The sequence below is a fragment of the Pseudophryne corroboree genome, chromosome 4 (genome assembly GCF_028390025.1).
Source record: "Pseudophryne corroboree isolate aPseCor3 chromosome 4, aPseCor3.hap2, whole genome shotgun sequence".
NCBI classification, from domain to species: domain Eukaryota; kingdom Metazoa; phylum Chordata; class Amphibia; order Anura; family Myobatrachidae; genus Pseudophryne; species Pseudophryne corroboree.
The window spans coordinates 753,364,380-753,391,798 of NC_086447.1; the positions used below are offsets into that span (position 1 = coordinate 753,364,380).

The following is a 27,419-nucleotide window of genomic DNA, read 5'->3' on the forward strand; positions in this document are numbered from 1 at the left end:
CCCACCCAAATGTAACTCTCTCTGCACATGTTATATCTGCCCCTCCTGCAGTGCACATGGTTTTGCCCAACTGCAAACAAAATTGCTGCTGCGATCAACTCGGAATGACCACCTTAGTTACCACCTCTTTATTTTCACGGGAAAGCACACTGAGGGCCTAATTCAAGGTTGATTGCAAAACAACATTTTCCTCTAATGGACAAAACCATGTGCAGTGCAGGTGGGGCAGATATAATATGTGCAGAGAGAGTTAAGGTGTGTACACACGGTGAGATAAATCTGTAAGATTTTGACTACATAGTCAAAATCTTAAGGAAAGTTAGTGCACATCTCAAGGTATTAGGCAGCTTGCGATACCAATTTGAACCCGATGCACTCCCGCTGGGTTGATATCGCAAGCCTAGATAGACTGTGCAGTCAAGTCAATCTTGACTACCTAGTGTACTATCTAGTACAAAGTATAGTCAGAATTGGAACTTAGTCAAAATCGTACATAAACAAAATGGAAAATCTGTGTTATCTGGGCTCTGGGGGATTTCAAGGGAAATCGCATAGTCAAAATCGGGCATAGCAAGGATCTTACCATGTGTATGCACATTTAGATTTGGGTGTTTCTGTGCAGGGTAAATACTGGCTGCTTTATTTTTACACTGGAATTTAGATTTCAATTTGAACACACTCCACCCAAATCTAACACTCTCTACACGTTACATCTGCCCCACCTGCAGTGCACATGGTTTTGCCCATTAGAGGTAAATGTTGTTTTGCAATCAACCTTGAATTTGGCCCTGAGGGCCTTATTAGGGTTTGCTAGCAAATCAAAAAGCACACTAATGGGCAAGACCATGCTGCAAACAGCCCCGCAGTGGGCTTTGTTGCGCACGCATCCCCCCACCCCGGCCATCTAAAAGCAGGGATCCGGGCATCACATGAACCTAACCCCTTTATTCAAACCATTATGCATTGACATTATTATTATTATTATTATTATTATTATTATTTCTCTAACGTCCTAGTGGATGCTGGGGACTCCGAAAGGACCATGGGGTATAGCGGCTCCGCAGGAGACTGGGCACAAAAGTAAAAAGCTTTAGGACTACCTGGTGTGTACTGGCTCCTCCCCCTATGACCCTCCTCCAAGCCTCAGTTAGATTTTTGTGCCCGAACGAGACGGGTGCAGGCTAAGGGGCTCTCCTGAGCTGCTTAGTGTAAAAGTTTAAAGTAGGTTTTTTATTTTCAGTGAGACCTGCTGGCAACAGGCTCACTGCACCGAGGGACTAAGGGGAGAAGAAGCGAACTCACCTGCGTGCAGAGTGGATTGGGCTTCTTAGGCTACTGGACATTAGCTCCAGAGGGACGATCACAGGCCCAGCCATGGATGGGTCCCGGAGCCGCGCCGCCGTCCCCCTTACAGAGCCAGAAGACGGAAGAGGTCCGGAAAATCGGCGGCAGAAGACGTCCTGTCTTCTATAAGGTAGCGCACAGCACTGCAGCTGTGCGCCATTGCTCTCAGCACACTTCACACTCCGGTCACTGAGGGTGCAGGGCGCTGGGGGGGGCGCCCTGAGACGCAATAAAAACACCTTTTTTGGCAAAAAATACATCACATATAGCTCCTGGGCTATATGGATGTATTTAACCCCTGCCAATTTTTACATAAAAAAGCGGGAGAAAGGCCGCCGAAAAAGGGGCGGAGCCTATCTCCTCAGCACACTGGCGCCATTTTTTCCTCACAGCTCCGTTGGAGGAAGGCTCCCTGACTCTCCCCTGCAGTCCTGCACTACAGAAACAGGGTAAAACAAGAGAGGGGGGGCACTAATTTGGCATATAAATATATACAGCAGCTATATTAGGGAAAAACACTTATATAAGGTTATCCCTGTATATATATAGCGCTCTGGTGTGTGCTGGCAAACTCTCCCTCTGTCTCCCCAAAGGGCTAGTGGGGTCCTGTCCTCTATCAGAGCATTCCCTGTGTGTGTGCTGTGTGTCGGTACGTTGTGTCGACATGTATGAGGAGGAAAATGATGTGGAGGCGGAGCTATTGCCTGTGTTAGTGATGTCACCCCCTAGGGAGTCGACACCTGACTGGATGGTCTTATGGAAAGAATTACGTGATAGTGTCAGCACTTTACAAAAGACTGTTGACGACATGAGACAGCCGGCAAATCAGTTAATACCTGTACAGGCGTCTCAAACACCGTCAGGGGCTCTAAAGCGCCCGTTACCTCAGGTGGTCGACACAGACCCAGACACGGACACTGATTCCAGTGTCGACGGTGAGGAAACAAACGTATTTTCCAGTAGGGCCACACGTTACATGATCACGGCAATGAAGGAGGAGGAGGTTTTGAACATTTCTGATACTACAAGTACCACAAAAAAGGGTATTATGTGGGGTGTGAAAAAACTACCCGTAGTTTTTCCCGAATCAGATGAATTAAATGAGGTGTGTGATGAAGCGTGGGTTTCCCCCGATAAAAAACTGCTAATTTCTAAAAAGTTATTGGCATTATACCCTTTCCCGCCAGAGGTTAGGGCGCGTTAGGAAACACCCCCTAGCGTAGATAAGGCGCTCACACACTTATCAAAACAAGTGGCATTACCGTCCCCAGATACGGCCGCCCTCAAGGAACCAGCTGATAGAAAGCTGGAAAATATCCTTAAAAGTATATACACACATACTGGTATTATACTGCGACCAGCAATCGCCTCAGCCTGGATGTGCAGTGCTGGGGTGGCTTGGTCGGATTCCCTGACTGAAAATATTGATACCCTTGACAGGGACAATATATTATTGACTATAGAGCATTTAAAGGATGCATTTCTATATATGCGAGATGCACAGAGGGATATTTGCACTCTGGCATCAAGAGTAAGTGCGATGTCCATTTCTGCCAGAAGAGGATTATGGACACGACAGTGGTCAGGTGATGCGGATTCCAAACGGCATATGGAAGTATTGCCGTATAAAGGGGAGGAGTTATTTGGGGTCGGTCTATCGGACCTGGTGGCCACGGCAACGGCTGGAAAATCCACCTTTTTACCCCAAGTCACCTCGCAGCAGAAAAAGATACCGTCTTTTCAGGCTCAGTCCTTTCGTCCCCATAAGGGCAAGCGGGCAAAAGGCCACTCATATCTGCCCCGGGGCAGAGGAAGGGGAAAAAGACTGCAGCAGACAGCCTCTTCCCACGAACAGAAGCCCTCCCCCGCTTCTGCCAAGTCCTCAGCATGACGCTGGGGCCTTACAAGCGGACTCAGGCACGGTGGGGGCCCGTCTCAAGAATTTCAGCGCGCAGTGGGCTCACTCGCAAGTGGACCCCTGGATCCTGCAGGTAGTATCTCAGGGGTACAAATTGGAATCCGAGACGTCTCCCCCTCGCCGGTTCCTGAAGTCTGCTTTACCAACATCTCCCCCCGACAGGGAGGTGGTATTGGAAGCCATTCACAAGCTGTATTCCCAGCAGGTGATAATCAAGGTACCCCTCCTACAACAGGGAAAGGGGTATTATTCCACGCTGTTTGTGGTACCGAAGCCGGACGGCTAGGTGAGACCCATTTTAAATCTGAAATCCTTGAACACTTACATAAAAAGGTTCAAGTTCAAGATGGAGTCACTCAGAGCAGTGATAGCGAACCTGGAAGAAGGGGACTATATGGTGTCTCTGGACATCAAGGATGCTTACCTCCATGTCCCAATTTGCCCTTCTCACCAAGGGTACCTCAGGTTTGTGGTACAGAACTGTCACTATCAGTTTCAGACGCTGCCGTTGGATTGTCCACGGCACCCCGGGTCTTTACCAAGGTAATGGCCGAAATGATGATTCTTCTTCGAAGAAAAGGCGTCTTAATTATCCCTTACTTGGACGATCTCCTGATAAGGGCAAGGTCCAGAGAACAGTTGGAGGTCGGAGTAGCACTATCTCAAGTAGTACTACGACAGCACGGATGGATTCTAAATATTCCAAAATCGCAGCTGATTCCGACGACACGTCTGCTGTTCCTAGGGATGATTCTGGACACAGTACAGAAAAAGGTGTTTCTCCCGGAGGAGAAAGCCAAGGAGTTATCCGACCTAGTCAGGAACCTCCTAAGACCAGGCCAAGTGTCAGTACACCAATGCACAAGGGTCCTGGGAAAGATGGTGGCTTCTTACGAAGCTATTCCATTCGGCAGATTCCACGCAAGAACTTTTCAGTGGGATCTGCTGGACAAATGGTCCGGATCGCATCTTCAAATGCATCAGCGGATAACCCTGTCTCCAAGGACAAGGGTGTCTCTCCTGTGGTGGTTACAGAGTGCTCATCTCCTAGAGGGCCGCAGATTCGGCATTCAGGATTGGGTCCTGGTGACCACGGATGCCAGCCTGAGAGGCTGGGGAGCAGTCACACAGGGAAGAAATTTCCAGGGCTTGTGGTCAAGCATGGAAACGTCACTTCACATAAATATCCTGGAACGAAGGGCCATTTACAATGCCCTAAGTCAGGCAAGACCTCTGCTTCAGGGTCAGCCGGTGTTGATCCAGTCGGACAACATCACGGCAGTCGCCCACGTAAACAGACAGGGCGGCACAAGAAGCAGGAGGGCAATGATGGAAGTGGCAAGAATTCTTCGCTGGGCGGAGAATCATGTGATAGCACTGTCAGCAGTGTTCATTCCGGGAGTGGACTACTGGGAAGCAGACTTCCTCAGCAGACACGATCTTCACCCGGGGGAGTGGGGACTTCACCCAGAAGTCTTCCACATGATTGTGAACCGTTGGGAAAAACCAAAGGTGGACATGATGGCGTCCCGCCTCAACAAAAAACTGGACAGATATTGCGCCAGGTCAAGGGACCCTCAGGCAATAGCTGTGGACGCTCTGGTAACACCGTGGGTGTACCAGTCAGTGTATGTGTTCCCTCCTCTTCCTCTCATACCAAAAGTACTGAGAATCATAAGAAGGAGAGGAGTAAAGACTATACTCGTGGCTCCGGATTGGCCAAGAAGGACTTGGTACCCGGAAATTCAAGAGATGCTCACGGAAGACCCGTGGCCTCTACCTCTAAGAAAGGACCTGCTCCAGCAGGGACCATGTCTGTTCCAAGACTTACCGCGGCTGCGTTTGACGGCATGGCGGTTGAACGCCGGATCCTGAAGGAAAAAGGCATTCCGGATGAAGTCATCCCTACCCTGATCAAAACCAGGAAGGATGTAACCGTACAACATTATCACCGTATTTGGCGTAAATATGTTGCGTGGTGCGAGGCCAGGAAGGCCCCTACAGAGGAATTTCAACTGGGTCGTTTCCTGCATTTCCTGCAAACAGGACTGTCTATGGGCCTCAAATTAGGGTCCATTAAGGTTCAAATTTCGGCCCTGTCAATATTCTTCCAAAAAGAACTGGCTTCTGTTCCTGAAGTTCAGACGTTTGTCAAGGGAGTACTGCATATACAGCCTCCTTTTGTGCCTCCAGTGGCACCTTGGGATCTCAATGTAGTTTTGGGATTCCTAAAATCACATTGGTTGGAACCACTCACCACTGTGGACTTAAACTATCTCACATGGAAAGTGGTAATGCTGTTAGCCCTGGCTTCAGCCAGGCGTGTCTCAGAATTGGTGGCTTTATCCTATAAAAGCCCTTACCTAATTTTTCATACGGACAGGGCAGAATTGAGGACTCGTCCTCAATTTCTCCTTAAGGTGGTTTCAGCTTTTCACTTGAACCAGCCTATTGTGGTGCCTCCGGCTACTAGGGACTTGGAGGATTCCAAGTTGCTGGACGTAGTCAGGGCCCTGAAAATGTATGTTTCCAGGACGGCTGGAGTCAGAAAATCTGATTCGCTGTTTATCCTGTATGCACCCAATAAGCTGGGTGCTCCTGCTTCTAAGCAGACGATTGCTCGTTGGATTTGTAGTACAATTCAGCTTGCACATTCTGTGGCAGGCCTGCCACAGCCAAAATCTGTTAAAGCCCATTCCACACGGAAAGTGGGCTCATCTTGGGCGGCTGCCCGAGGGGTCTCGGCTTTACAACTTTGCCGAGCAGCTACTTGGTCAGGGGCAAACACGTTTGTAAAATTCTACAAATTTGATATCCTGGCTGAGGAGGACCTGGAGTTCTCTCATTCGGTGCTGCAGAGTCATCCGCACTCTCCCGCCCGTTTGGGAGCTTTGGTATAATCCCCATGGTCCTTTCGGAGTCCCCAGCATCCACTAGGACGTTAGAGAAAATAAGAATTTACTTACCGATAATTCTATTTCTCATAGTCCGTAGTGGATGCTGGGCGCCCATCCCAAGTGCGGATTGTCTGCATTACTTGTACATAGTTATTGTTACAAAATCGGGTTATTGTTGTTGTGAGCCATCTTTTCAGAGGCTCCTTCTGTTATCATGCTGTTAACTGGGTTCAGATCACAAGTTGTACGGTGTGATTGGTGTGGCTGGTATGAGTCTTACCCGGGATTCAAAATCCTTCCTTATTGTGTACGCTCGTCCGGGCACAGTATCCTAACTGAGGCTTGGAGGAGGGTCATAGGGGGAGGAGCCAGTGCACACCAGGTAGTCCTAAAGCTTTTTACTTTTGTGCCCAGTCTCCTGCGGAGCCGCTATACCCCATGGTCCTTTCGGAGTCCCCAGCATCCACTACGGACTATGAGAAATAGAATTATCGGTAAGTAAATTCTTATTTATTATTATTATGTCATAATCTTGTAGGTACCTTGCCCTAGTGGAGCTGATATTAGTAAGCTTTTAACTAACCGAGAAGCACCAGATTGCTCCAGGCAGATATATACTGGCAGAATTCCTTCAAATCTATTTACTCTGCAAGCTGTGGATGACTGCATAAAGGCAATGGATTGGATAAAAGACAATGCATTAAACGAAGAAGGTAGGAAAATACTCTAGTATATTCTCTCTTTCCAGAACTGCATTATCAACAATTACTGTACCATTCTTTATCCATCCTATGCATATAATTAACAGCTAATTAATTGCTACAAAATGTTTAATTTGCCATGTCTTCCCTTTGTTCATGTTGTATGTTCTTCGTTTATTGAAAGCATGTTGATTTTTTTTTTGTTTGTTTGGGATAGTCAGCATGTGTACCAACGGGGGAAAAAGGCTAGATACTGTTCAATTATTTATAATTACTATGCAACAAAAATTGAAAGTTGTGAAAGCAATGTATGGCGAAACTCATTAGCTAACTAATTAAAGAATAATTTAATTAACAAGTGTGCTTTGCAATTATGTGAAAAAAATATGTATCATTATGAACTCTAAAAAGCACCGCGGAGGGAAAGATGGCTAATTTAGAAAATAATTTCCAAAGTATTTAAAATCATTTTTATAATGTCTTTTTTGGCTTGCAGTCATTTACTCTAATAAAGGACAAATGCTAAATGTGAGTCACTTATGATGTATTGTTTGTCTAGAATTACCAAGAAGATGTCCTTGTTTTTCACCCGCCTCATTAAGATTCACTTCTTTTTATGTCTCCTAAATTATTATATATTTCATTTATTGGTTATCCATAGTTATAAGGCTGATTCTGAGTAAGACTCATTGCCGATTGTTCACGTAAATCAGTGTTTTTTTTTTTTGTGATGCGCATTCATCTAATTACCTAAAATGCGTCCTATGGCTTCTGCTTGCGGAGTTGCATGACCTGTTGAGATTCTCTGGCTCTGGACTGTATTGGACATTCATGGGCAGTGAGTGGCAGGTGGATAAACACCTAGGAAATTCTGTTATGGTAGTGTAATGGGCCTGTTATGGGAGTGTCGAGGGTGCATCACTGAACTAGTTGCAAACTCAAATGCTTAATTGCGCACATTGGATGCGACACTGTCACAGAGATTCTGCACTTAGCATGGGGCTGGTGCATGTCCTGATCGTTGCAACTACACAGCGGGTGTCCTAGCCCTTGTGCATTCAGACACACGGCTTATAATAGCTTATTCTAGCATTGGGGGTAATTCAGAGTTGATCGCAGCAACAAATTTGTTAGCAGTTGGGCAAAACCATGTGCACTGCAGGTGGGGCAGATATAACATGTGCAAAGAGAGTTAGATTTGGGTGGGTTATTTTGTTTCCGTGCAGGGTAAATACTGCCTACTTTATTTTTACACTGCAATTTAGATTTCAGTTTGAACACACCCCACCCAAATCTAACTCTCTCTGCACATGTTATATCTGCCCAACCTGCAGTGCACATGGTTTTGCCCAACTGCTAACAAATTTGCTGCTGCGATCAACTCTGAATTAGGCCCAATATCATTAATTAGCAGACACAACTAGGGCAAAAGATACTGATGTGGTCACAGCAGTGTGCAAATTAGAAGCACCCCCATAATGAGTTTTTCATAGATGTTATGAATGGGTTGGGTAAGGGATCCCAGCGGTCGGAATCCCAGCAGTCAAAATACCGACGCCGGGATCCCGACCGTCAGAATGCCGGTAGGGGGGCAAGCGGAATGAAGCCCCTTGCAAGCTCACTACGCTCACCACGCTGTTGGCTCGATGGCTTTCCTCGCTTGCCTCAAGTTTTATTCCCAGTCCATGGGTGTCCTGGACACCCAGGAGTGGGAATAGCTGTGACGGAGCTGCCGAATGGAGCTATCCAAACGTGAACTTAAAGTAGAGTGGTTACATACAGTTATGCCAGGCATACACGTTAAGATATAATGTCTTTCAGACCGACAGGCATTTTATCTGACCCCGCGGATATCCGGGACATACACAGGATCTCTCACAATGCATGTCATGTGATATTGGCCCTCCGCCCCTGGGGATGAGATACTTCTCCGTTCCATCCCATGTGAAGGAACAGGGTAAATGTCCGCTGGCCGGCCACGTAGGGTATACACTGCCTGATGCGGCCGACCGGACACTTGAAAATGTTGCATCAGGGGGACATGCTGGATGATCCAGCATGCCCAATCAATTGATATTTTTGGGTCAGTCGGCCACATACTGTACACGCTGCAATTATCTGGCCGATTCGGTGATACCGGGAGGATTGGCCAGATAATTGTAGCGTGTATGCCCAGCATTAGTCCTAGGTAAAACTGGGGGCGACTCTTTAGTAATGTCTTGGTTTTGCTTAATTGAACAAGCTCTGGTTCTACCCTAAAGCACATGAAAATGAGCAGATCATTAACAGATATAGATCATGGTGACATGTCTTCACAAAACAATTATCAATAGGCAAAAGAAATGGCAATATCAGAAACAGAATCAATTTATTGGCCAGGTATACACATGTATACCAAGAATTTGTTTTTGGTTTCTAGAGCATCAGCCAGGTATTCACATAGAAAGGGGAAACACATATGACATACATGAAGTTCACAATGCAGTAAAATACATTAATACTGTAAAATACGATTCCAGTCATGAAAGACTACAATACCATACAATGCGAGTGTCTACCATCCAGCAGCAATGCAGTGCATTATTATATTAAAGGGAGATCTCGTTAGAGCCTCCTAGAAGTTGTTCAACAGGTGGATTGCTTGCGGGAAGAAACTTTTTAAACGTCTAGCTAACTTTGCAGGTAACGCCCTATATCGCCTGCCTGATGGTAACAGTTTGAGCAAGTCATACAGACACCTTTTAATGGTTACTATCAGGGGCGGATTGGCAGTAGGACTCACAGGGAAGATTCACGGTGGGCCGACATGCCTGTTTTGATTGCTGATGTGACCCTGCCCCCCACATGAAAGACAGCCCTCTGATGCTCATTACACTCACACGCTGCATTGCCCCCATTTATTCTATTATTCCATCTCTGTGTATTGTCTGCATCCATCATCTCACAGCAGTATATATACAGCATCTTTATGTCTCACATCAGTATATATACAGCATCTGTTGGCACTTTCCCTAAGTACGTCAGGCATACTGTACTATTCTAACCAGTGACCACACAGCACTGTATGTAAAAACCATATGCATAAACCCACGTGACTAAGCCATTTGATCTTCACTTTCCCTAACTACAAGTTGTTGTTTGTTTTTCCTTATTAAAGCCTGAGGTGTGTGTTCTTATTCACCCAGGAGAAGTCCCGATTTCTCCCCATAGCCTCGAAGTTAAAAGATCCCTTTTGAGGGGAAAAGGGAATCTTTGGGTCCCCCTTCACCAAAGCTAGGGGGAACCCCTTGAATCTCTGAGTCCTGATGCCAAAAGGACCCTTACAGGGCAATGGTCTTTGGGCTACCTCCGCGGCAAGACTCGGGATCACCGCTTTCTCCCAGAGTTTGCCACAGCTTAACTCTGGAGAATGGATTCTTTGGCTTTCCCTTTGAAGGAGAGACCTTAAAGAAATCCCTACAAACGTGACACACTCACACAAAACGAACACAAAAAGGTGATGTAAAAAGTGCAATAAATAAATAGGCCCCAACCTTTATGCTGGGGAAATAAAAAATTATCCTTGACCCGGTCAGAAGGCTATGTCAAAGGAAAAATGGTACATCCTAAAATAGAAGTGCATAGTGCTAAAGTGCCATACTAGTGCAGATGCTAAAGTGCCATACTAGTGCAGAGGTGTACTTCACCACCGGTGCATTTCAGCACCTCGGGCTTCAGGCTGCCAGTCCATCGCCTACTGGGGGCAATATCATGAGGCTCCGCCATCAATGGCAAAATGATCTAATACTGGCAATAGACTATCAATGGTTTGTAACAGTGATTGGTCAACCCTACCCTGGATACTAGACATGCATGCTCTCTGGCAAGTCACATTTTCATCTGCTAACCAACAAGTGTTAACTATTCCCAGGATATATATTGTGGCAGTGTGAGGGTAAACTGCATTACTGGCACATGTGTTGAGAGTGTGGCTGGAGGGATCTGCCCAACAGGGGAGATAAAGGAGGTGTTACCACGCCTAATGGATGCTGCAAAGAGGAGGCAGTCCAGGTGGGACTGTGCAGTCAAGGGCTGGCTGATACCTGTGTGTCCAGTCCAAGTGGGATTGTGTGTACTACCCCTGGTGTACTACCAAGTGGTACAGTTACAGTAAAGCAGGCCAGGTGGTCAGGATTCTACCTGCAAGGAAGCAGGACTGAGCTATGGGCCTAATTCAGATCTGATCGCAGCAGCAAATTTGTTAGGTAATGAGCAAAACCATGTGCACTGCAGGGGGGGGTGGCAGCAGAGCCGGCCATAGGCATAGGCAAACTAGGCAATTGCCTAGGGCATTTGATATGCCATGGGGCATCAGCAGCTTTTGCTTATTAAAATGATATGCGGCATGCCTATATTCTGTGTGTAGCATTTCATATGCATATACAGCCACAGTCTCACACAGTATATAGGCTGCATATAATTTTAATCAGCAGAAGCTGCTTGTGCATCCTAGCCACATACCAATGCAAATAAGATATATTTTCATTAAAAAAAAGGTGCCCGATGTTAGCATTGAGGCAAGATTTATGAGGACACATCTGTATCCAAGCAGAGGCAGAGGTCACAGTGTTAGTGGCAGTGTGAGTGCTGTGTGCATGTGAGTGGGTTGGTTGTGCAGTAGTGTTCGGAATATGTGTAAGGAGCATTATGTGTGTCATGTAAAAATGCATTAATAATGTGCAACATATGTGTAAGGAGCACTGTGTGTCATAATGTGTATAAGGGCATTAATAATGTGCAGCATATGTGTAACAGGGTACTACTGTATGTGTGTCATTATGTGTATAGGGGCACTAATAATGTGCAGCAAAAGTGTAGGGGGCACTATGCATGTCATTATGTGTATATGTGTAAGGGACATTATGTGTAAAAGGGCATTAATAAAGGTTGTCATAATGTGTAAGGCACATTATGTTTATAAGGACATTAATAATGTGTCTTATATGTGTAAGGGGCATTACTGTGTGGAATTATGTGTATAAATGCATTACTAATGTGTGGCATTATGTGTATAAGGTGCTCTACTATGTGGCGTTGCGTATAGAAAGGGCACTACTGTGTCATGTAATGTGAATAAAGAGCAATAGGGTGTGATGTAATGTGAATAAGGGGCTCTACTGTGAGGAGTAACGTTTATAAGGTAAAGTGATACTACTGTGGGACGTAATATGAATTATGGACACTATTGATAGATCAAATGTGAATAAAGTTGCAGTACTGTGTGGCGTAATTGGAATTGGGGTTACTATTGTGTGGCCATGCCCCTTGCCAGCAAAAACACACTCCTTTTTGGGCTGTGCGCCAAATGAGCGAACTGTTCCTATTTAAAATATAGGGGGTACAAACCCCAAAATAAGGACTGCTATGGGTGAGGGGTGATGGTGCTGGGAAAGAGGTGCAAGGTCAGAGGCGGAACCAGCGGTGGTGCTAGGGGGCACCAGCCAAAATCTTGCCTAGGGCATCATATTGGTTAGGGCCGGCTCTGGGGGGGGCAGATATAACATGTGCAGAGAGAGTTAGACTTGCGTGGGTTATTTTGTTTCTGTGCAGGGTAAATACTGGCTGCTTTATTTTTACATTGCAATTTAGATTTCAGTTTGAACACACCCTACCCAAATCTAATTCTCTCTGCACATGTTATATCTGCCCCCCCCCCCCCCCCCTGCAGTGCACATGGGCCCTCATTCAGAGTTGTTCGCTCGCTAGCTGCTTTTAGCAGCATTGCACATGCTAGGCCGCCGCCCTCTGGGAGTGTATCTTAGCTTAGCAGAATTGCGAACGAAAGATTAGCAGAATTGCGAATAAATAATTCTTAGCAGTTTCTGAGACTTACTCCTACACTGCGATCAGCTCAGCCCGTTTCATTCCTGTTTTGACGTCACAAACACGCTCTGCGTTCGGCCAGCCACTCCCCCGTTTCTCCAGACACTCCCGCGTTTTATCCTGGCACACCTGCGTTTTTCCGCACACTCACAGAAAACGGTCAGTTTCCACCCGCGATGAAAATTCTTCGTTCGGACGCGAGTAAATCTACTAAGTTTTGTGCTAAAATACTTAGCGCATGTGCGCTGCGTACCATGCGCATGCGCATTTTTGCCTTAATCGCTCCGTTGCGAAAATCGTCAACGAGCGAACAACTCGGAATGACCCCCATGGTTTTGCCCATTAGCTAACAAATTTGCTGCTGCAATCAGATCTGAATTGGGCCCTATGTGTTGCTGAGAAGAAGCCAGGCTGGAGAGCTTTAATGTCAGTAGGCTGTGGTCTGTGACTATACCCTGTCAGAGACAGGTCTGGGATATTTTAAGTTTATGGAAGACATTATGGGGGAGATTCAATTGTTTGAAAAGTTAGTTTGGTGTCTGTTTTTTTCCTATCTAATAGACAGGGGAAAAACATACACCCAACCGACTTTCAAACATTTGAATTCCCCCCTATGTGTGCAGATTAACTGCCCAATATTAGTCAGGGGTGAAGAAGTGAGTAAGTGCCCTGAATGGGGGCTAGGTGTTTGTTATTTTTAGAGATGAGCGGGTTCGGTTCCTCGGAATCCGAACCCGCCCGAACTTCATGTTTTTTTTCACGGGTCCGAGCGACTCGGATCTTCCCGCCTTGCTCGGTTAACCCGAGCGCGCCCGAACGTCATCATGACGCTGTCGGATTCTCGCGAGACTCGGATTCTATATAAGGAGCCGCGCGTCGCCGCCATTTTCACACGTGCATTGAGATTGATAGGGAGAGGACGTGGCTGGCGTCCTCTCCATTTAGATTAGAAGAGAGAGAGTGAGATTGATTTGAGACAGAGACACTTGATTTACTGGAGCTTAGGAGTACTGTAGAGAGTGCAGAGTTTAGTAGTGACTAGAGATGAGCGCCTGAAATTTTTCGGGTTTTGTGTTTTGGTTTTGGGTTCGGTTCCGCGGCCGTGTTTTGGGTTCGACCGCGTTTTGGCAAAACCTCACCGAATTTTTTTTGTCGGATTCGGGTGTGTTTTGGATTCGGGTGTTTTTTTAAAAAAAAACACTAAAAAACAGCTTAAATCATAGAATTTGGGGGTCATTTTGATCCCATATTATTATTAACCTCAAAAACCATAATTTCCACTCATTTTCAGTCTATTCTGAATACCTCACACCTCACAATATTATTTTTAGTCCTAAAATTTGCACCAAGGTCGCTGGATGACTAAGCTAAGCGACACTAGTGGCCGACACAAACACCTGGCCCATCTAGGAGTGGCACTGCAGTGTCACGCAGGATGTCCCTTCCAAAAAACCCTCCCCAATCAGCACATGACGCAAAGAAAAAAAGAGGCGCAATGAGGTAGCTGACTGTGTGAGTAAGATAAGCGACCCTAGTGGCCGACACAAAATACCGGGCCCATTTAGGAGTGGCACTGCAGTGTCACGCAGGATGTCCCTTCCAAAAAACCCTCCCCAATCAGCACATGACGCAAAGAAAAAAAGAGGCGCAATGAGGTAGCTGACTGTGTGAGTAAGATTAGCGACCCTAGTGGCCGACACAAACACCGGGACCATTTAGGAGTGGCACTGCAGTGTCACGCAGGATGTCCCTTCCAAAAAACCCTCCCCAATCAGCACATGACGCAAAGAAAAAAAGAGGCGCAATGAGGTAGCTGACTGTGTGAGTAAGATTAGCGACCCTAGTGGCCGACACAAACACCGGGCCCATTTAGGAGTGGCACTGCAGTGTCACGCAGGATGTCCCTTCCAAAAAACCCTCCCCAATCAGCACATGACGCAAAGAAAAAAAGAGGCGCAATGAGGTAGCTGACTGTGTGAGTAAGATTAGCGACCCTAGTGGCCGACACAAACACCGGGCCCATTTAGGAGTGGCACTGCAGTGTCACGCAGGATGTCCCTTCCAAAAAACCCTCCCCAATCAGCACATGACGCAAAGAAAAAAAGAGGCGCAATGAGGTAGCTGACTGTGTGAGTAAGATTAGCGACCCTAGTGGCCGACACAAACACCGGGCCCATTTAGGAGTGGCACTGCAGTGTCACGCAGGATGTCCCTTCCAAAAAACCCTCCCCAATCAGCACATGACGCAAAGAAAAATAAAAGAAAAAAGAGGTGCAAGATGGAATTGTCCTTGGGCCCTCCCACCCACCCTTATGTTGTATAAACAAAACAGGACATGCACACTTTAACCAACCCATCATTTCAGTGACAGGGTCTGCCACACGACTGTGACTGATATGACGGGTTGGTTTGGACCCCCCCCAAAAAAGAAGCAATTAATCTCTCCTTGCACAAACTGGCTCTACAGAGGCAAGATGTCCACCTCATCATCACCCTCCGATATATCACCGTGTACATCCCCCTCCTCACAGATTATCAATTCGTCCCCACTGGAATCCACCATCTCAGCTCCCTGTGTACTTTGTGGAGGCAATTGCTGCTGGTCAATGTCTCCGCGGAGGAATTGATTATAATTCATTTTAATGAACATCATCTTCTCCACATTTTCTGGATGTAACCTCGTACGCCGATTGCTGACAAGGTGAGCGGCGGCACTAAACACTCTTTCGGAGTACACACTTGTGGGAGGGCAACTTAGGTAGAATAAAGCCAGTTTGTGCAATGGCCTCCAAATTGCCTCTTTTTCCTGCCAGTATAAGTATGGACTGTGTGACGTGCCTACTTGGATGCGGTCACTCATATAATCCTCCACCATTCTTTCAATGGTGAGAGAATCATATGCAGTGACAGTAGACGACATGTCCGTAATCGTTGTCAGGTCCTTCAGTCCGGACCAGATGTCAGCATCAGCAGTCGCTCCAGACTGCCCTGCATCACCGCCAGCGGGTGGGCTCGGAATTCTGAGCCTTTTCCTCGCACCCCCAGTTGCGGGAGAATGTGAAGGAGGAGATGTTGACAGGTCGCGTTCCGCTTGACTTGACAATTTTCTCACCAGCAGGTCTTTCAACCCCAGCAGACTTGTGTCTGCCTGAAAGAGAGATCCAAGGTAGGCTTTAAATCTAGGATCGAGCACGGTGGCCAAAATGTAGTGCTCTGATTTCAACAGATTGACCACCCGTGAATCCTTGTTAAGCGAATTAAGGGCTCCATCCACAAGTCCCACATGCCTAGCGGAATCGCTCCGTGTTAGCTCCTCCTTCAATGTCTCCAGCTTCTTCTGCAAAAGCCTGATGAGGGGAATGACCTGACTCAGGCTGGCAGTGTCTGAACTGACTTCACGTGTGGCAAGTTCAAAGGGCATCAGAACCTTGCACAACGTTGAAATCATTCTCCACTGCGCTTGAGACAGGTGCATTCCACCTCCTATATCGTGCTCAATTGTATAGGCTTGAATGGCCTTTTGCTGCTCCTCCAACCTCTGAAGCATATAGAGGGTTGAATTCCACCTCGTTACCACTTCTTGCTTCAGATGATGGCAGGGCAGGTTCAGTAGTTTTTGGTGGTGCTCCAGTCTTCTGTACGTGGTGCCTGTACGCCGAAAGTGTCCCGCAATTTTTCTGGCCACCGACAGCATCTCTTGCACGCCCCTGTCGTTTTTTAAAAAATTCTGCACCACCAAATTCAAGGTATGTGCAAAACATGGGACGTGCTGGAATTTGCCCATATTTAATGCACACACAATATTGCTGGCGTTGTCCGATGCCACAAATCCACAGGAGAGTCCAATTGGGGTAAGCCATTCCGCGATGATCTTCCTCAGTTGCCGTAAGAGGTTTTCAGCTGTGTGCGTATTCTGGAAAGCGGTGATACAAAGCGTAGCCTGCCTAGGAAAGAGTTGGCGTTTGCGAGATGCTGCTACTGGTGCCGCCGCTGCTGTTCTTGCGGCGGGAGTCCATACGTGTACCCAGTGGGCTGTCACAGTCATATAGTCCTGACCCTGCCCTGCTCCACTTGTCCACATGTCCGTGGTTAAGTGGACATTTGGTACAACTGCATTTTTTAGGACACTGGTGAGTCTTTTTCTGACGTCCGTGTACATTCTCGGTATCGCCTGCCTAGAGAAGTGGAACCTAGATGGTATTTGGTAACGGGGGCACACTGCCTCAATAAATTGTCTAGTTCCCTGTGAACTAACGGCGGATACCGGACGCACGTCTAACACCAACATAGTTGTCAAGGCCTCAGTTATCCGCTTTGCAGCAGGATGACTGCTGTGATATTTCATCTTCCTCGCAAAGGACTGTTGAACAGTCAATTGCTTACTGGAAGTAGTACAAGTGGGCTTACGACTTCCCCTCTGGGATGACCATCGACTCCCAGCAGCAACAACAGCAGCGCCAGCAGCAGTAGGCGTTACACGCAAGGATGCATCGGAGGAATGCCAGGCAGGAGAGGACTCGTCAGAATTGCCAGTGACATTGCCTGCAGGACTATTGGCATTCCTGGGGAAGGAGGAAATTGACACTGAGGGAGTTGGTGGGGTGGTTTGCGTGAGCTTGGTTACAAGAGGAAGGGATTTACTGGTCAGTGGACTGCTTCCGCTGTCACCCAAAGTTTTTGAACTTGTCACTGACTTATTATGAATGCGCTGCAGGTGACGTATAAGGGAGGATGTTCCGAGGTGGTTAACGTCCTTACCCCTACTTATTACAGCTTGACAAAGGGAACACACGGCTTGACACCTGTTGTCCGCATTTCTGTTGAAATAGTTCCACACCGAAGAGCTGATTTTTTTGGTATTTTCACCAGGCATGTCAACGGCCATATTCCTCCCACGGACAACAGGTGTCTCCCCGGGTGCCTGACTTAAACAAACCACCTCACCATCAGAATCCTCCTGGTCAATTTCCTCCCCAGCGCCAGCAACACCCATATCCTCCTCATCCTGGTGTACTTCAACACTGACATCTTCAATCTGACTATCAGGAACTGGACTGCGGGTGCTCCTTCCAGCACTTGCAGGGGGCGTGCAAATGGTGGAAGGCGCATGCTCTTCACGTCCAGTGTTGGGAAGGTCAGCATCGCAACCGACACAATTGGACTCTCCTTGTGGATTTGGGATTTCGAAGAACGCACAGTTCTTTGCGGTGCTACTCCTTTTGCCAGCTTGAGTCTTTTCATTTTTCTAGCGAGAGGCTGAGTGCCTCCATCCTCATGTGAAGCTGAACCACTAGCCATGAACATAGGCCAGGGCCTCAGCCGTTCCTTGCCACTCCGTGTGGTAAATGGCATATTGGCAAGTTTACGCTTCTCCTCCGACAATTTTATTTTAGGTTTTGGAGTCCTTTTTTTACTGATATTTGGTGTTTTGGATTTGACATGCTCTGTACTATGACATTGGGCATCGGCCTTGGCAGACGACGTTGCTGGCATTTCATCGTCTCGGCCATGACTAGTGGCAGCAGCTTCAGCACGAGGTGGAAGTGGATCTTGATCTTTCCCTAATTTTGGAACCTCAACATTTTTGTTCTCCATATTTTAATAGGCACAAATAAAAGGCACCTCAGGTAAACAATGGAGATGGATGGATACTAGTATACAATTATGGACGGACTGCTGAGTGCCGACACAGAGGTAGCTACAGCCGTGAACTACCGTACTGTGTCTGCTGCTAATATAGACTGGTTGATAAAGAGATGTCGTAGTATGTATGTATGAAGAAGAAAGAAAAAAAAACCACGGTTAGGTGGTATACAATTATGGACGGACTGCCGAGTGCCGACACAGAGGTAGCCACAGCCGTGAACTACCGTACTGTACTGTGTCTGCTGCTAATATAGACTGGTTGATAAAGAGATGTCGTAGTATGTATGTATGAAGAAGAAAGAAAAAAAAACCACGGTTAGGTGGTATACAATTATGGACGGACTGCCGAGTGCCGACACAGAGGTAGCCACAGCCGTGAACTACCGTACTGTACTGTGTCTGCTGCTAATATAGACTGGTTGATAAAGAGATGTCGTAGTATGTATGTATAAAGAAGAAAGAAAAAAAAACCACGGTTAGGTGGTATACAATTATGGACGGACTGCCGAGTGCCGACACAGAGGTAGCCACAGCCGTGAACTACCGTACTGTACTGTGTCTGCTGCTAATATTGACTGGTTGATAAAGAGATGTCGTAGTATGTATGTATGAAGAAGAAAGAAAAAAAAACCACGGTTAGGTGGTATACAATTATGGACGGACTGCCGAGTGCCGACACAGAGGTAGCCACAGCCGTGAACTACCGTACTGTACTGTGTCTGCTGCTAATATAGACTGGTTGATAAAGAGATGTCGTAGTATGTATGTATAAAGAAGAAAGAAAAAAAAACCACGGTTAGGTGGTATACAATTATGGACGGACTGCCGAGTGCCGACACAGAGGTAGCCACAGCCGTGAACTACCGTACTGTACTGTGTCTGCTGCTAATATAGACTGGTTGATAAAGAGATGTCGTAGTATGTATGTATGAAGAAGAAAGAAAAAAAAACCACGGTTAGGTGGTATACAATTATGGACGGACTGCCGAGTGCCGACACAGAGGTAGCCACAGCCGTGAACTACCGTACTGTACTGTGTCTGCTGCTAATATAGACTGGTTGATAAAGAGATGTCGTAGTATGTATGTATGAAGAAGAAAGAAAAAAAAACCACGGTTAGGTGGTATACAATTATGGACGGACTGCCGAGTGCCGACACAGAGGTAGCCACAGCCGTGAACTACCGTACTGTACTGTGTCTGCTGCTAATATAGACTGGTTGATAAAGAGATGTCGTAGTATGTATGTATAAAGAAGAAAGAAAAAAAAACCACGGTTAGGTGGTATACAATTATGGACGGACTGCCGAGTGCCGACACAGAGGTAGCCACAGCCGTGAACTACCGTACTGTACTGTGTCTGCTGCTAATATAGACTGGTTGATAAAGAGATGTCGTAGTATGTATGTATGAAGAAGAAAGAAAAAAAAACCACGGTTAGGTGGTATACAATTATGGACGGACTGCCGAGTGCCGACACAGAGGTAGCCACAGCCGTGAACTACCGTACTGTACTGTGTCTGCTGCTAATATAGACTGGTTGATAAAGAGATGTCGTAGTATGTATGTATAAAGAAGAAAGAAAAAAAAACCACGGTTAGGTGGTATACAATTATGGACGGACTGCCGAGTGCCGACACAGAGGTAGCCACAGCCGTGAACTACCGTACTGTACTGTGTCTGCTGCTAATATAGACTGGTTGATAAAGAGATGTCGTAGTATGTATGTATGAAGAAGAAAGAAAAAAAAACCACGGTTAGGTGGTATACAATTATGGACGGACTGCCGAGTGCCGACACAGAGGTAGCCACAGCCGTGAACTACCGTACTGTACTGTGTCTGCTGCTAATATAGACTGGTTGATAAAGAGATGTCGTAGTATGTATGTATAAAGAAGAAAGAAAAAAAAACCACGGTTAGGTGGTATACAATTATGGACGGACTGCCGAGTGCCGACACAGAGGTAGCCACAGCCGTGAACTACCGTACTGTACTGTGTCTGCTGCTAATATAGACTGGTTGATAAAGAGATGTCGTAGTATGTATGTATGTATGAAGAAGAAAGAAAAAAAAACCACGGTTAGGTGGTATACAATTATGGACGGACTGCCGAGTGCCGACACAGAGGTAGCCACAGCCGTGAACTACCGTACTGTACTGTGTCTGCTGCTAATATAGACTGGTTGATAAAGAGATGTCGTAGTATGTATGTATAAAGAAGAAAGAAAAAAAAACCACGGTTAGGTGGTATACAATTATGGACGGACTGCCGAGTGCCGACACAGAGGTAGCCACAGCCGTGAACTACCGTACTGTACTGTGTCTGCTGCTAATATAGACTGGTTGATAAAGAGATGTCGTAGTATGTATGTATGAAGAAGAAAGAAAAAAAAACCACGGTTAGGTGGTATACAATTATGGACGGACTGCCGAGTGCCGACACAGAGGTAGCCACAGCCGTGAACTACCGTACTGTACTGTGTCTGCTGCTAATATAGACTGGTTGATAAAGAGATGTCGTAGTATGTATGTATAAAGAAGAAAGAAAAAAAAACCACGGTTAGGTGGTATACAATTATGGACGGACTGCCGAGTGCCGACACAGAGGTAGCCACAGCCGTGAACTACCGTACTGTACTGTGTCTGCTGCTAATATAGACTGGTTGATAAAGAGATGTCGTAGTATGTATGTATGAAGAAGAAAGAAAAAAAAACCACGGTTAGGTGGTATACAATTATGGACGGACTGCCGAGTGCCGACACAGAGGTAGCCACAGCCGTGAACTACCGTACTGTACTGTGTCTGCTGCTAATATAGACTGGTTGATAAAGAGATGTCGTAGTATGTATGTATAAAGAAGAAAGAAAAAAAAACCACGGTTAGGTGGTATACAATTATGGACGGACTGCCGAGTGCCGACACAGAGGTAGCCACAGCCGTGAACTACCGTACTGTACTGTGTCTGCTGCTAATATAGACTGGTTGATAAAGAGATGTCGTAGTATGTATGTATGAAGAAGAAAGAAAAAAAACCACGGTTAGGTGGTATACAATTATGGACGGACTGCCGAGTGCCGACACAGAGGTAGCCACAGCCGTGAACTACCGTACTGTACTGTGTCTGCTGCTAATATAGACTGGTTGATAAAGAGATGTCGTAGTATGTATGTATAAAGAAGAAAGAAAAAAAAACCACGGTTAGGTGGTATACAATTATGGACGGACTGCCGAGTGCCGACACAGAGGTAGCCACAGCCGTGAACTACCGTACTGTACTGTGTCTGCTGCTAATATAGACTGGTTGATAAAGAGATGTAGTAGTATGTATGTATAAAGAAGAAAGAAAAAAAAACCACGGGTAGGTGGTATACAATTATAGATGGAGTGCCGAGTGCCGACACAGAGGTAGCTACAGCCGTGAACTACCGTACTGTGTCTGCTGCGACTGGATGATAAATAATGATATAAAAAATATATATATATCACTACTGCAGCCGGACAGGTTTATATATTATATAATGATGGACCTGCTGGACACTGTCTGTCAGCAGAATGAGTTTTTTATAGAATAAAAAAAAAACACCACACAAGTGAAGTCACACGACGAGTGTTTAACTTTTTCAGGCAATCACAATATAGTATACTACTAACTATACTGGTGGTCAGTGTGGTCAGGTCACTGGTCAGTCACACTGGCAGTGGCACTCCTGCAGCAAAAGTGTGCACTGTTTAATTTTAATATAATATGTACTCCTGGCTCCTGCTATAACCTATAACTGGCACTGCAGTGCTCCCCAGTCTCCCCCACAATTATAAGCTGTGTGAGCTGAGCACAGTCAGATATATAATATATACATAGATGATGCAGCACACTGGGCTGAGCAGTGCACACAGATATGGTATGTGACTGTCTTGTACTCCTGGCTCCTGCTATAACCTATAACTGGCACTGCAGTGCTCCCCAGTCTCCCCCACAATTATAAGCTGTGTGAGCTGAGCACAGTCAGATATATAATATATACATAGATGATGCAGGCATGCAGCACACTGGGCTGAGCAGTGCACACAGATATGGTATGTGACTGAGTCACTGTGTGTACCGTTTTTTTCAGGCAGAGAACGGATATATTAAATAAAACAACTGCACTGCTGGTGGTCACTGTGGTCAGTCACTAAACTCTGCACTCTCTTCTACAGTATCAGCCTCAGGTCAATCTCTCTCTCTCTCTCCTAATCTAAATGGAGAGGACGCCAGCCACGTCCTCTCCCTATCAATCTCAATGCACGTGTGAAAATGGCGGCGACGCGCGGCTCCTTATATAGAATCCGAGTCTCGCGATAGAATCCGAGCCTCGCGAGAATCCGACAGCGTCATGATGACGTTCGGGCGCGCTCGGGTTAACCGAGCAAGGCGGGAAGATCCGAGTCGCTCGGACCCGTGAAAAAAAACATGAAGTTCGTGCGGGTTCGGATTCAGAGAAACCGAACCCGCTCATCTCTAGTAGTGACTGACCACAGTGACCACCAGACAGTGCAGTTTTATTTAATATAATCCGTTCTCTGCCTGAAAAAAATGATACACAGTGACTCAGTCACATACCATATCTGTGTGCACTGCTCAGCCCAGTGTGCTGCATCATCTATGTATATATCTGACTGTGCTCACACAGCTTATAATTGTTGGGGAGACTGGGGAGCAGTGCCAGTTATAGGTTATAGCAGGAGCCAGGAGTACATATTATTAAAATTAAACAGTGCACACTTTTGCTGCAGGAGTGCCACTGCCAGTGTGACTGACCAGTGACCTGATTGTGATTGCCTGAAAAAGTTAAACACTCGTCGTGTGACTTGTGTGGTGTTTTTTTTTTTATTCTATAAAAAACTCATTCTGCTGACAGACAGTGTCCAGCAGGTCCGTCATTATATAATATATACCTGTCCGGCTGCAGTAGTGATATATATATATATTTTTTATATCATTATTTATCATCCAGTCGCAGCAGACACAGTACGGTAGTTCACGGCTGTAGCTACCTCTGTGTCGGCACTCGGCAGTCCATCCATAATTGTATACCACCTACCCGTGGTTTTTTTTTCTTTCTTCTTTATACATACATACTACATCTCTTTATCAACCAGTCTATATTAGCAGCAGACACAGTACAGTAGTCCACGGCTGTAGCTACCTCTGTGTCGGCACTCGGCAGTCCATCCATAATTGTATACCACCTACCCGTGGTTTTTTTTTCTTTCTTCTTCATACATACATACTACATCTCTTTATCAACCAGTCTATATTAGCAGCAGACACAGTACAGTACGGTAGTCCACGGCTGTAGCTACCTCTGTGTCGGCACTCGGCAGTCCGTCCATAATTGTATACCACCTACCCGTGGTTTTTTTTTCTTTCTTCTTTATACATACATACTACATCTCTTTATCAACCAGTCTATATTAGCAGCAGACACAGTACAGTAGTCCACGGCTGTAGCTACCTCTGTGTCGGCACTCGGCAGTCCATCCATAATTGTATACCACCTACCCGTGGTTTTTTTTTCTTTCTTCTTTATACATACATACTACATCTCTTTATCAACCAGTCTATATTAGCAGCAGACACAGTACAGTACGGTAGTCCACGGCTGTAGCTACCTCTGTGTCGGCACTCGGCAGTCCGTCCATAATTGTATACCACCTACCCGTGGTTTTTTTTTCTTTCTTCTTTATACATACATACTACATCTCTTTATCAACCAGTCTATATTAGCAGCAGACACAGTACAGTAGTCCACGGCTGTAGCTACCTCTGTGTCGGCACTCGGCAGTCCATCCATAATTGTATACCACCTACCCGTGGTTTTTTTTTCTTTCTTCTTTATACATACATACTACATCTCTTTATCAACCAGTCTATATTAGCAGCAGACACAGTACAGTACGGTAGTCCACGGCTGTAGCTACCTCTGTGTCGGCACTCGGCAGTCCGTCCATAATTGTATACCACCTACCCGTGTTTTTTTTTTCTTTCTTCTTTATACATACATACTACATCTCTTTATCAACCAGTCTATATTAGCAGCAGACACAGTACAGTAGTCCACGGCTGTAGCTACCTCTGTGTCGGCACTCGGCAGTCCATCCATAATTGTATACCACCTACCCGTGGTTTTTTTTTTTCTTTCTTCTTTATACATACTACATCTCATTATCAACCAGTCTATATTAGCAGCAGACACAGTACAGTAGTCCACGGCTGTAGCTACCTCTGTGTCGGCACTCGGCAGTCCATCCATAATTGTATACCACCTACCCGTGTTTTTTTTTCTTTCTTCTTTATACATACATACTACATCTCATTATCATCCAGTCTATATTAGCAGCAGACACAGTACAGTACAATAGTCCACGGCTGTAGCTACCTCTGTGTCGGCACTCGGCAGTCCATCCATAATTGTATACTAGTATCCATCCATCTCCATTGTTTATCTGAGGTGCCTTTTAGTTGTGCCTATTAAAATATGGAGAAGAAAAATGTTGAGGTTCCAAAATTAGGGAAAGATCAAGATCCACTTCCACCTCGTGCTGAAGCTGCTGCCACTAGTCATGGCCGAGACGATGAAATGCCAGCAACGTCGTCTGCCAAGGCTGATGCCCAATGTCATAGTACAGAGCATGTCAAATCCAAAACACCAAATATCAGTAAAAAAAGGACTCCAAAACCTAAAATAAAATTGTCGGAGGAGAAGCGTAAACTTGCCAATATGCCATTTACCACACGGAGTGGCAAGGAACGGCTGAGGCCCTGGCCTATGTTCATGGCTAGTGGTTCAGCTTCACATGAGGATGGAAGCACTCAGCCTCTCGCTAGAAAACTGAAAAGACTCAAGCTGGCAAAAGCACCGCAAAGAACTGTGCGTTCTTCGAAATCCCAAATCCACAAGGAGAGTCCAATTGTGTCGGTTGCGATGCCTGACCTTCCCAACACTGGACGTGAAGAGCATGCGCCTTCCACCATTTGCACGCCCCCTGCAAGTGCTGGAAGGAGCACCCGCAGTCCAGTTCCTGATAGTCAGATTGAAGATGTCAGTGTTGAAGTACACCAGGATGAGGAGGATATGGGTGTTGCTGGCGCTGGGGAGGAAATTGACCAGGAGGATTCTGATGGTGAGGTGGTTTGTTTAAGTCAGGCACCCGGGGAGACACCTGTTGTCCGTGGGAGGAATATGGCCGTTGACATGCCTGGTGAAAATACCAAAAAAATCAGCTCTTCGGTGTGGAAGTATTTCACCAGAAATGCGGACAACATTTGTCAAGCCGTGTGTTCCCTTTGTCAAGCTGTAATAAGTAGGGGTAAGGACGTTAACCACCTCGGAACATCCTCCCTTATACGTCACCTGCAGCGCATTCATAATAAGTCAGTGACAAGTTCAAAAACTTTGGGCGACAGCGGAAGCAGTCCACTGACCAGTAAATCCCTTCCTCTTGTAACCAAGCTCACGCAAACCACCCCACCAACTCCCTCAGTGTCAATTTCCTCCTTCCCCAGGAATGCCAATAGTCCTGCAGGCCATGTCACTGGCAATTCTGACGAGTCCTCTCCTGCCTGGGATTCCTCCGATGCATCCTTGCGTGTAACGCCTACTGCTGCTGGCGCTGCTGTTGTTGCTGCTGGGAGTCGATGGTCATCCCAGAGGGGAAGTCGTAAGCCCACTTGTACTACTTCCAGTAAGCAATTGACTGTCCAACAGTCCTTTGCGAGGAAGATGAAATATCACAGCAGTCATCCTGCTGCAAAGCGGATAACTGAGGCCTTGACAACTATGTTGGTGTTAGACGTGCGTCCGGTATCCGCCGTTAGTTCACAGGGAACTAGACAATTTATTGAGGCAGTGTGCCCCCGTTACCAAATACCATCTAGGTTCCACTTCTCTAGGCAGGCGATACCGAGAATGTACACGGACGTCAGAAAAAGACTCACCAGTGTCCTAAAAAATGCAGTTGTACCCAATGTCCACTTAACCACGGACATGTGGACAAGTGGAGCAGGGCAGGGTCAGGACTATATGACTGTGACAGCCCACTGGGTAGATGTATGGACTCCCGCCGCAAGAACAGCAGCGGCGGCACCAGTAGCAGCATCTCGCAAACGCCAACTCTTTCCTAGGCAGGCTACGCTTTGTATCACCGCTTTCCAGAATACGCACACAGCTAAAAACCTCTTACGGCAACTGAGGAAGATCATCGCAGAATGGCTTACCCCAATTGGACTCTCCTGTGGATTTGTGGCATCGGACAACGCCAGCAATATTGTGTGTGCATTAAATATGGGCAAATTCCAGCACGTCCCATGTTTTGCACATACCTTGAATTTGGTGGTGCAGAATTTTTTTAAAAACGACAGGGGCGTGCAAGAGATGCTGTCGGTTGGCCAGAAGAATTGCGGGACACTTTCGGCGTACAGGCACCACGTACAGAAGACTGGAGCACCACCAAAAACTACTGAACCTGCCCTGCCATCATCTGAAGCAAGAAGTGGTAACGAGGTGGAATTCAACCCTCTATATGCTTCAGAGGTTGGAGGAGCAGCAAAAGGCCATTCAAGCCTATACAATTGAGCACGATATAGTAGGTGGAATGCACCTGTCTCAAGTGCAGTGGAGAATGATTTCAACGTTGTGCAAGGTTCTGATGCCCTTTGAACTTGCCACACGTGAAGTCAGTTCAGACACTGCCAGCCTGAGTCAGATCATTCCCCTCATCAGGCTTTTGCAGAAGAAGCTGGAGACATTGAAGGAGGAGCTAACACGGAGCGATTCCGCTAGGCATGTGGGACTTGTGGATGGAGCCCTTAATTCGCTTAACAAGGATTCACGGGTGGTCAATCTGTTGAAATCAGAGCACTACATTTTGGCCACCGTGCTCGATCCTAGATTTAAAACCTACCTTGGATCTCTCTTTCCGGCAGACACAAGTCTGCTGGGGTTGAAAGACCTGCTGGTGAGAAAATTGTCAAGTCAAGCGGAACGCGACCTGTCAACATCTCCTCCTTC

General features: G+C 46.4%; 1 protein-coding gene across 3 annotated transcripts in view; it reads left to right on the top strand.

The window, feature by feature from the left end:
* Positions 1–27,419, top strand: part of CFAP61 (cilia and flagella associated protein 61) — an 844,658-nt gene that overhangs the window by 489,148 nt on the left and 328,091 nt on the right. For all 3 annotated transcript variants that reach the window (XM_063918168.1, XM_063918169.1, XM_063918170.1), the window contains one exon: positions 6,698–6,872. In XM_063918168.1, the coding sequence (XP_063774238.1) occupies positions 6,698–6,872 (175 nt within the window). The remainder of the gene's footprint in view (positions 1–6,697; positions 6,873–27,419) is intronic.